Source organism: Nicotiana tomentosiformis, chromosome 1 (assembly GCF_000390325.3).
Source record: "Nicotiana tomentosiformis chromosome 1, ASM39032v3, whole genome shotgun sequence".
Taxonomy (NCBI): domain Eukaryota; kingdom Viridiplantae; phylum Streptophyta; class Magnoliopsida; order Solanales; family Solanaceae; genus Nicotiana; species Nicotiana tomentosiformis.
In genome coordinates, this window is record NC_090812.1 from 153,918,836 (window position 1) to 153,930,876 (window position 12,041).

Sequence of the window (12,041 nt, forward strand, 5' to 3'; positions counted from 1 at the left end):
GATTCACTTGCGTAACGCTGTTATGACAAAATTAATAAATTTCGTCTCGATCACGCATTCACTTGCGTAGTGTGGTTACGGCATCTTATTTTATTCAAAACTTCTTTTAATAATTCTAATAATCAAGCATTAAGAGCGGATATGTAAAATATGGAAATTCATTAAAACACAGTTTGTTCAAAAATAATATAAACCAAATATAGTCAATAAAACGACTGTGCTAGAATCACGGGACTTGGGGAATGCCTTCCACCTTCTCCTCGGTCAATAAAATTTCTTACCCGGACTTTATTTTCGCAGACCAATAATGATAGAGTAAAACCTTCTTTTGACTAGGGATTTAAATAAAAGGCGACTTGGAATACCAAAAATCAATTCCAAGTGGCGACTCTGAATGACAAAACAATTCCTATTTCAAAATTGTCACTTTAATTGGAAAATTCTTTAACCCACAATCCATATCATATATCATCTTTTGGGATAAAAAGGGGGGGTGAGTATGCGATTGTTCGACCCTAAGGTTGGATTATAACGCAAGCCGAAAAATTTGGGTGAAATTCAAAAATATCCAGATTTACAAGTGGTAATTGAAAAATAGTCACAGTTTCAAAATTAATCAAAATTTAGCCACTTTTTATGTAAAGATAAATCTCAACGAAACACTGTTCAAAATTCGGAAAATATTCTAGTATAATATACTGGAGTTCGAATTTTTTACATGTGAACTTTCAGCATAATATACTGGTCCAGCATAATATGCTGGAAGTTCATACACAAGTGCTCCAATCTCCAATATATTATGCTGGAACTTTCCGTGTTGCAACAAAATAGTCGTTATTTTGCAATGACTTTACAAATGCTGTCTATTTTTTAATTACCAGTTCGAAAACTGGCTAGTCCCTGCTATTTTTACGAAAAATTTATGTACCAACACCAAGCCGATCAAAATTAAAGTTTGTTGAAACTGGTCAAATTATACTAAACAAGGTCAATCAATAAAAGATAATTTTTAAAAATAATCTATATCTATATTATATTAAAAGTACGAATGCCCTTAGTTAAATGTCTTTCGCATTTTTTACCCTTTAAACATAGAGTTCACATTGGACAATATAGTAATTTAAGTATTTCATTAATATTTAAAAATATTCATTTAATTACTTTAGCTTTTCCCCTGTTATTAACAATCTTGGAATGTTTACGAGATTATTTGGTTAAATTTTTATTGACGTTTCTTAAAAAAGGAAAGTTAATAAATTTTTTTCCCTAAACTTTCACTCTCATTAAATGACACTATCTCTATCGGACTTGGTTAGATTCCATTTACTCTTTGGAGTAGTAAATGACTTATTATGTTTGCCTTAATTATTTGGTAAAAGTTTTCTTCACGTTTCTTACACAAGGAAAGTTATAGGGAATCGGACTTGGTTAAATTCCCTTTACTCTTTGGAGTAGTAAATGACTTCTTTTGTTATGACTTCTATTTTGGTAGAAGTCTTTATTATTTGGTATTTTTTTTGTCTCTTTGTCCTACGCACAAATTTACTTTATATAATTCCTTTCATGTGTCAAATTGTGTACCATAATACTTCTATAAAAAAAGCTACAATTGTTACACCTCATGTTTTCGTACGTGAAAGTACGACATAAGTAAATTGATGAAAGCTCGGAAATGAGATGTTATATCCCGCATTTTCGTACATTAAAGTTTCGTCGTAAGTTAATCGACGTAAGTTCGGGAATGAGATTACTTTGAATTTATAAGTATTACGTTATTTCAAACAAGTGATAAGTAAATTCGTAAAGGTGAGAGGGTAAGCAAATCGAAGAAAATGAGTTTCGTCGAAGTTTGGCAATTTGGGGATAAAATACGATGCAAGCTATAATACCCTGTATTTATGGACTAGTGTCATACAAGGTACCACATGACCATGATTATAAGGTGTATAAAGTGTGTTAAAAGTGAGTAGTATTTTGAGTAATTTGAGATAATTCTTGATTATGTGAATAATTAGATAATTATTAATTTTAGTGAAAGATTAACTAATTAATTAAGCATATTTGGATAAGGTTGATTAATCTTCTAATGTGGCAGCCAAGGGGTCTTGATTTTAAAGCCCAAGTAATGACTCGTAGTCATTAAAATAGGTGGCAATTGGAGGATCTTTTGTGGCTAACTCATCACCTTAGCGGGGCCCACACCCACTAAGGTAAAAGACATCTTAAAGGTTCAAAGAGAGACACATTTCAATCTTCATAACAAAGTGAAATGCTCCACCAAACTCCTACAAGTGATGGCAACGTGAAATTGCTTCAACGAAATTCATACAAGATCCAATTATGTGTGAGGTGCAATTCTAAAAAAGTACGGTACAATCTTTCTCAAGAATATCATACGGATTTTTTCCTACTTCGATTTGCCGTTACGTGTTGTCGCAATTGATACGTGTTAAAGGGATTGTCAAGAGAATCGGCTCAGGTATATTAAGAATATCCCTTCTTTCTTTTGGTATGATCCAAATAATACAAATGAAACGAGCAGAATGCGCAACTTTCATAAATGACTCTATTCATAGAAATATTATGGGTGTCTATATTCTTGATTTCTCATGTGTCTTATTATTCTATCATTTGTTTATGGGTCTCAGAAAATACGTAAGTTGATAAGTTTATTTTATGACATTAATCAAAGGCATAATGGTCCTATGACATTCCGAAAGACTTTATTGACATATTTCATATGCATTTCATTCATTTATACATGTACATTGACCCATGACCAGATAGCGTTATATACGCATATATTATATATATATGGGATATAAAAAAAGGTTACGGCGTTATATATGCACCACCACCTGATCAGCTGGTATACTTTGATGATTTGCCCACAGTGGCCGAGATGATATGATGGGATGCCCTTAGAGGCTTGATGATGTTATGTACGCATATACTTATGCATGGTATGACATTTATATGCATATGCATGGCATTGTAAATATTAATGATTCACAGAGTTATTCATACTTACATGTTGAGTCTTTTACTCCATGTTTCTCTCATGTCCATTGTTTACTGATTTTCATTCCTTACATATTCGGTACATTATTTGTATTGACGTCCCTTTTGCCTGGGGACGCTGCATTTCATGCTCGCAAGAACCGATAGCCAGGTCGAGAGTCCTCCAAGTAGGCTATCAGCTCGGTGGAAGGTGTTGGTGCACTCCAATTGCTCCGAAGTTGTTATTTGGTCAGTATGATTAAGATATGTAATGATTGGTATGGCAAGGCTCTGTCCTGAACTTTATGACAATTATGTATTCTTAGAGACTTGTAGACAGATGTCATGTATATGAAAGATTGTATGGCCTTGTCGGCCTATGTTCAGTGTACGAGTTCTCATCGTGGCCTTATAGGCCCGTATGTCAAATGTATAAGTTTTTATATCAGATTAGGTCGTCTTATATTGAGTATTCCCTTATGTTTATTCTGGTTAGCCCATGCGGCCCGTTTGGCCCATTTGCCAATGACAGTACGATAAGAAGGATATGTAACATTGGTACTCGGTTGAGTAAGGCACCGGGTGCCCGTCGCGGCCCATCGGTTTGGGTCGTGACAACAATGTTACAATTTAATCGTCAAACCTCGCCCTATTCCAACACCGCGATTTCGGATTTTGTTTCTTTTACTAATATCAACATCTTTTGCTACTTCATATTTTGCAAGCACGTTTGCATGCACCAGTTTTTAGTGTTACATCGAGAATTTATGTTTAGTGTTGCATCACGAAATTTTTATTATATAATTTTTTATTTTATGTTTTGGACTTGGCTAATTTCACATCTCACGTAATTTACAAATTTAATACATGTTATTGAACAATTGCAATTCATCACAGAAAATCGGTTAGACATTCGATCTAAGTCTTATTACTTAAATATTACTATTATTTTTCCTTTGTTGTATAATTAATAATAGTTATGCTATGCCAGCTCAAATTGCTTGTTTTAAAAAAATAAAAAATTATACTATCTCCTTTAGGTATGTGTAATATTAATACTACATGATTTACAATTGTGTTATTTGCAATTGCCATGCCTGAATCACTCAGATTTCAGCAATTACATCTGTTCAGGTAAATAATCTTCCTTATATCAAAAAAATAATCAATTATTAAATTAGTTACTTTGATAACTTATAGAACTCTTAAGCATGCTTTATTTTAGGTACACCTGTAATGGCCAGTGAAAAGAAATTGTCACACCAATGTATCCCAATTAATAGTCTAAGAGTGTCTGATTCATGTTGGGTAATAGAGTCTTAGTGTTTGGGAGTGAAATAGTAAAAGAGTTCAACAATAAAACAAATCAAGACACTTGAAAAATTATGACATTAGTTGATGACGAGGTAATTTTTATTTTATATCAATATTTTATTTTATATCTTTTGATATTATAGTTTTAACCATCAGATTAATTTAAAGTGAAAATTTTTACCGGGCAAAAATTCACGCTACACTTTTCAATGCTTATATTGAGAAGTGAGAAAATTATTTACAACAAAACAAGATTTGTACATCATAAAAGGATGCATCAATATTGCTAATCCTAATTTCTAATTAGTGCACAAGGAGCTTGAGATTGGATTTAAGGAGAATACTTTAGTTAAAGAAAGCAATAGTCACTTTTCGACCATTAGTTTTTCAAATAATTTTATTTCACTCGATGAGGCATCAAAGTGCACCAATGGAATAATTTTTGGCAAGTTCTTTAGATTCCATCCCGTAATCTTTCACTAAATATATAAACATTATTTTACTTCTATTTGCCTTATTGATTTTTTAGTTTTTATATATATATATATATATATATATATATATGTGTGTGTGTGTGTGTGTGTTTTATAATATTCTTTCTAGATATGGTTGGGATTTAGTGGAAACCCTCAATGGGAGAAGGTACGAAGAAATGAAGGGATATATTGTGTCCCGCTGATTACATTAAAAAGACTACACGTTGATTACAATGATTTCTTTAATGTACTAACGTTTTTTGCATAGTCAATTTTCTATTACACTTAATTCATTCTTATTCAATTTAATATACACTATTTTAGGCAATTTACCATTTAAATATTTGTTGCATCATCAATTACCTTTATACTTAATTCATTATGATTCTACCTAATTAAAATGCGCTCTTTTGTGCATAACGCATAATACACGTGCAACGCACATACACTAAATCTAGTATTACTAATAATGTACTCCCCCCCCCCCTCCTTTATTCGGAGTTTATGGATTCTTATACATATACATAGTCTTGACATTTGATTTCCCTTGAGCCCATAGATTATAGTAAAATTAGTACGGGCGAGCCATTTTTCGGACTGGTAATCGAAAAATAGCCAGCATTTGCGAAGTCACTGAAAAATAGCCATTGTTTTGGTGAAACACGGAAAGTTCTAGCATAATATGCGGGATTATGGAGCTCATGCGTATAAACTTCCAGCATATTATGTTGGAACTGCAGGACATGGAAAGTCCCAGTATAATATGCGAGATTATGGAGCTCCTACGTATAAACTTCCAGCATATTATGTGAAACTCCAGCACACGGAAAGTTCCAGCATAATATGCGGGATTATGGAGCTCCTGCATATGAACTTCCAGCATATTATGATGGAACTCCAGCACATTATAAAATTCCAGCATATTATGCTAGAAGCTCATATGTAAAAAAAATCGAACTCCAGCATATTATGATGGAATATTTCTGGATTTTTAAGCGTGTTTTTGTTCAGATTTTATCTTTATATAAAAAGTGGCTAAATTTCGATTACTTTTGAAACTATGGCTATCAATTACCAATTGTAAATATGGCTATTTCTGATTTTTACCCTAGACTATACTGTTGTAGACAGCGAGTAACCCTCACGAATTATATTCAAATGGTTGCCGTTTATAATTAAAATGTGTCTCTTCTTTACTCTAACAAGATTAGTTCACGTATTTTGTATGAACAAAGTTGTCCATAACAGAAAACCAATAACTTTGTTCTACATTTCCCCCTTATATAAACTCAAAAACAATAATGCAACTTTCAAGTTCATATTCCACTATGGCTATTCTTGCAAAAACTTTATCAATTCATTCTCTAGCTTTACTTATGCTCATTTCTGCATCCACCATACTATTCCAGCATGCTCAAGGCCAATCAACTATAACGCCATGTCCGGTCACTTGTGGTACAAAAGCAATCAGTTGTGTTGTTAAATGCATCTCAGCGCCAGATAAATGCTTTCAGGATTGCGCGGTTGATATTATCCATTGTATGAGTTCTTGTCTCATTCCGAGCGCACCACCACCAACTGCTATGATTTTGGACACAGACGACAGTCGGGACGGAGCTAGCATGGAACGTACCAGTAACTTCGGCCTAAAACCTGTGTATTTGTTTAGGAATCCACTGAATGTGGACATATAATAAACTCCAGAACCTCTTAAGTATATCTGATTCATTTAGACTTTATACAAAGTCTGAAAATCATTCTAGACTTTATGCGTGTATACTATAATTATACACGTTTATATACATATTATTCATATACATATTATTCATGGATATGCATAGATTATACAGTCGACGACTATTTTTAATTTAAGGAGTTGGTGGGCGATTATTATGTTAATTCTTTACATTGAGCTAAAATAATCAGATATCAACCAAAGTAAAATGAGATCAAGACAGAGAAAGTAAATTCTCAATAAAAGTAATTTTCATGTGATTATAATAATTTCATGATTAGACTTAATGGACCTATTGACCAAAGAGAGAAAGTATTGAAATATCAATTAATTACCTTTTTTCAATTATACTTTCTTTCTCTCTCCTTTTTCTTTAATTCCTCTTTTCCTTTGTGTTTTTTTTTTTTTTTTGTGGGGGTTTGGGGGGGGGGGGGGGGGGGGTTAAAGATATTAACGAGAAAAGCATAGCCATTTTTTCCAATCACGTCCTCGGATGCTATTTCTCTCTTTTTTGCTGGCTCGTGGAGTCACCTCTTCAGCCCAGAGTCCTTTTCTGTCCGTCATTTAACCCACAAAAACAGAAAAAGGGCAAAAGCTAAATTTCCATTCGGTTCCAATGGAAAAGCATAAATATAATAAAGAAATAAAAAAAATTAAGTACATAATATTAATTTTTTTCCCGAGATAGAAGGAGATCCATGCTGATGTGTAGAGTTACCCAATACTTATGCTTGTGGAAGTTATCAAGTATCAAATGTGATAGTCGAGGTGCGTCGAGGTGCACGCAAGATGACCCAACTACTATCGTTGCAAAAAATTGTAGGCACAAGTACCCACTCAAGCAATTTTCGTCTGTTTGAACCCTAATATCCCATAGTCGTCACCCACTTTATTAACCGTTAGGCTACACCGTCAGGTGCCTTCTGGAGTCTACCTCTCTTTCTCATCCCTTTAAAGTAGTATCTGCCGCAAAATTTTAATGGTTCCAAAACCCGGGCCTAGGGCATGCGTGCATGAAAGGGGAACCCAAAGGAATTGACTGAATGGTTATACCCATTCCTTGAATGGTGTCCGGGAAAACTTGCGTGCACCTCAATTGTTACACCGAGTACATGCTACCTCCCACCAGCACAAGTGCCGGTTAACTCCGCCCACCAAGAAATGTACCTACTATCTGCTCCAATCATCCACATAACTGCACTGCTCCATTTAACTATGGTCCAGGTAAAACAAAAGGCAAAAATTAAGAAGCTAACTCCAGATGATCTTGCTAAGGATGTTGAAAGTACAGTCATACAATTTATGCCATATATGTCCTACACCTTCAAAACCTTAAATGAGCCTGAGGCGTGGAATGCCTCGAGCTCGAAGTCAAGCATACCAATGTAAAACAGAAACCAAGTTGTGTAACTGCTACAGGTTAATGCAAATCAAGAAAACACAAAAAACACACATAAGCAAGAATTTGGAGTATCAACAGAATTAGTCACTTAGAATACAAACAAAAAAGTTTGACACGTCGTAGGTTCACAAAACCGAATTCAGGAAGAAATTACCAGGAGTTACTAACAACCCAAACTACTAAGACAATGAACAGGCCAAACAGGCATATACTGAAGAACAACACTACAGAATCATGAGAATTGGAAAATAGGCAAGCACTGAGACAAAGGTAAACATGTCCTAATTTGAAACAGAATCTCAACAAACTTATCTGCCCTGTTTCCTTCTCTTTCGTATCTTTACTTCTAATAAAGATTAAAAGTTGGATTCATCAGTTCTCACTTGGCCATCATGACCTTGACGAACTCCTCGTAGTTGATCTGCCCATCGCCATCCACATCAGCTTCACGGATCATCTCATCGACCTCTTCATCTGTAAGCTTCTCGCCTAGGTTTGTCATGACATGACGAAGCTCAGCTGCTGAGATGAATCCGTTCTGATCCTTGTCGAACACTCTGAAAGCTTCCTTGAGCTCCTCTTCGGAATCAGTGTCCTTCATCTTGCGAGCCATCAGGTTAAGGAACTCTGGGAAATCAATGGTCCCATTCCCGTCAGCATCAACTTCATTGATCATGTCTTGAAGCTCAGCCTCGGTTGGGTTCTGCCCCAATGACCGCATTACAGTTCCAAGCTCCTTAGTTGTGATGCAACCTGCAGCATATATGGAGATAATTATTGAACAGTTATAGCCATCATTCAAATTGCTTACAAAACTTACTGTTTTTTTCCTTATTTCCCTAGGTTAGAGAAACAAGTTTAACATGGGACTTAGACCGGTTTGTTCTCACAAAAGGAGTATAAATCATCTGAATCCAACAGCACAGATTTGAACCAGAAATGAAACCGATGAGCGACATAACTAAGTGGGTTAATCACTTCAATCTATATAGGATAAAAAACAGAACTATTCTTTCTAAAGAGAATACAGACATCAAGATATGTTTGGTTGGCAGATTCATGACAACTAAAAAAGGTTTTTCTATCTTCAGGTGCAAATCACTGCATAAAGCATCTCTCCTTATTCTTTTATTGACATGAAGCAAACAAGTCGAGATCTTCGCTCTCCTATATAATAGAATTATTTAACTTATTTATTCACATTTATTTTTATTTTGGTATATGATAATGACATGAGTTGAGCTTAAATAAAAAAACAAGGTCAGTGAAGATTCATATAGCCGACCCCAACTTGTTAGGAACTGAGGCGTAGTTGTTGTTACTGAACTTGCCAAAAAAATCACCATAAGTTGTTCTTGCCAAAATAGCAGCACAATCATTTTAATCTGAGAAGGAAGCTCATTTGTATCCGCCAGCTCATCCCCAGAATCCATAAAAGATAAGACACCAGAAGAAAAGTGATATCATGATAAACAAGCATATGTACGTACACACACACCCACACACGTATACATAGTAAATAGGAAAGGACGTTTTACAGTGACCATCTACTGATAAGCTTTCTATATTCACCAGAATAACAAACTAAATTGCTCCATAGTTCAAATATAGAAGAAAGGACATCAGCTTTGAATCAGTCTCTGAAAAAGTAACTTGTACTAAAACGTCAGAAGAGAATTCAAGTAAACACATTCTATAAAATCAAGTGTGAAGAGATTTTGTACACGGTTCCGTAAAAGACTTGCATACATGTATGGTAAGTTAGCAATCTACCAGTATAAACAAGTTTATGACATAGAGTGAAACAGATGAACAAATCACAAGAAACAAAACACGAATCAACAACAAAATCAACAAATAATAGAAAACACCTAAAAGGTACAACCTTTTCCGGACTTGTCAACCGATTTCAATCAAAACCAACTTCAACCAGCTCCCATTGTGATTGAAACCCAAAATAAGAAGAATCAACCTAAATAGTTGCCCACCCAACCGCTTAAACTAAAAAATCGGCTAATATAATACTATAATCCATATATAATATGTGTATAACCATGTATGATTAGTGTATAATCGATGTATACCGGCTAGTAGAAGTATTCAGTAAATTCGGTCGGCTATTTGTGTAAAGATCCCAAACAAGAATTCAATTTGTCAATGCTAAACAGTCTTCGAGATCCCATGAAGCCTTAACAATATTTTAAATTGAGCTATTTAACAACATTAAAACCCACAACTTCACATAGATAGGTCATCATATCCATTTCTTTTAAGAACCGAATCAAACCCCGAGCGCAAAATCAAACCAATATGAAATAAAATCGAAATAACAACAAAGAGGAAACAACATATCCAATGCCCAAAAGTGTAAATTTTCTACATAATGAAATCAAATCAAATATTCCCTCTGTCACCAACTTTATACGATAGTATTACTATTCAAAAAGTCAAACTATCCTTTCTTCACTTAAGATTCAAATATTTCCTATATAGTTATAACAATTTGTGACCAAAACGTAAACCCATATTGAATTAATAGCGAAAATTAGATGTTTTGACTCTCGTGCTTTGAACCCTTCACTCTTTTCGAAAGGTACATCAAATCAACCATAGATCACATTTTTTTTAAATAACGGTGTTGTTCTGTTTAGCTTCGGCGCACACCACCACAGGTACCGAGTAACTATGTCAGCTTAGGCATATAGGAACTCAAACACAATCACAAATCAATCAGAAAAAGCAAGACCCGTAAAATATAAATACATAAATTTGTAAAATACAAAGAACCAAGCACTGGATCTGAGGGAAAAAATGATTATAAAATGAAAAATAATTTCGAAATATGTATTTAAATATTACCATCTCCGTCCTTATCAAAGAGACTAAAGGCTTCTTTGAACTCAGAGATCTGATCGTCGGTGAGCTGATCCGCCATTTTTCTCTTTGAGATTTTTCTGAAAGAGAAAGTTGCAGATTGGGAAATTGGAATGTGGACAAAATATGAAGAAATGGAGTGTGTGTAAACTGTAAAAGAAGAAAAATGAAAGGCTGACGAGGGGTTATTTTCTTAATGGTTGTAATTGTGCCAATATTTTTGGGGTGAAAAATGTTTTAGAAAAAAAATTCTAATATGGTCGAAATTTTGTCATAAAGAGCCTATAGGTTGGTCGAGCAAATACTTATTCATACCCGATATTTATACAAAAATAAATAATTATTTTTAATGGTCAAAATATAGTATAAATAGTATTTAATCATGGTTAAATAGTAAATTAATGTATAAAAAATACACATGTTACGCATTGTTTAATTTGATATAAATATTGGGTGCAGGCTTATTGATTAGTTGGAGGCTCGACTCACATAAAGAGTGTGTAATAGCAAATTAAATATCTAAAATAATATTTAAGTGAAATGATGATTTATGGACAAATTTTCTGACATTCATGATCAAACAAAAATATTTGTGCTTAATATTTTCATTTTGTTTTATGTTTTAATATTCTACTATTGATTTTCAAAAGTTCATGTTTGAATATAAATATTTGTGCTTGAGTTATTCATTTTATTTTGTAACTTTTTAATCATCTCCGATTGATTCTTTAACCGTACATAACATGTGATTCTTGTAATAGTGAGTTTTAGTATTTAAAGTAATAATGATCTCTACATAAACCTTAAGACTTTTTGCTAAGTGAAGTTCATGTTCAACATAAATATTGGTACTTGAGTAACTATTGTTTTTTATATTATCTTCATTTGATTCTTCATAACCCTGCATAACATATTTTCTTGAAAATCCAGTAAGTGTCACTCTAATTGGGTTAGGATTTAGTATAATGTTATGAAAAAATGATACGGTATAGCCGATGTAATAATAATAGCCGAAAAATATATAAAATTTGTATATTTTTTGTATATACGTGTATTTTATATGTTATATACAAAAATTATACAAATTTTATACACTTTTTCGGCTATCGAATATAAATAATTTCTGGCGTGGGCTAAAAGTGATAATACCCCTAATGTTATTCACAAATTGCTATGTTATGCTAGGACGCTCACTTATAAGTATAATTATGGTTATACATTTAGGGGTCATTGGGTTCAA

At 33.6% G+C, this 12,041-nt stretch overlaps 1 protein-coding gene across 2 annotated transcripts; it reads right to left on the reverse strand.

Moving 5' to 3' along the window:
* Positions 1 to 6,754: 6,754 nt before the first annotated feature.
* On the reverse strand, positions 6,755 to 10,972 carry LOC104092183 (calmodulin-7). 2 transcript variants are annotated; one of them, XM_070192588.1, is made up of 3 exons: positions 10,787 to 10,972; positions 8,311 to 8,680; positions 6,755 to 7,078 (listed from the first exon to the last, which is right to left on the reverse strand). In XM_070192588.1, exons 1-3 carry the CDS (start codon positions 10,860 to 10,862, stop codon positions 6,976 to 6,978), a joined length of 549 nt encoding a protein of 182 aa, XP_070048689.1. In that variant the 5' UTR covers positions 10,863 to 10,972; the 3' UTR covers positions 6,755 to 6,975. The 2 variants fall into 2 exon arrangements, with proteins under 2 accessions (XP_070048689.1, XP_070048691.1); XM_070192590.1 differs by lacking the exon at positions 6,755 to 7,078 and adding an exon at positions 7,111 to 7,738.
* Between the last annotated feature and the right edge of the window lie 1,069 nt (positions 10,973 to 12,041).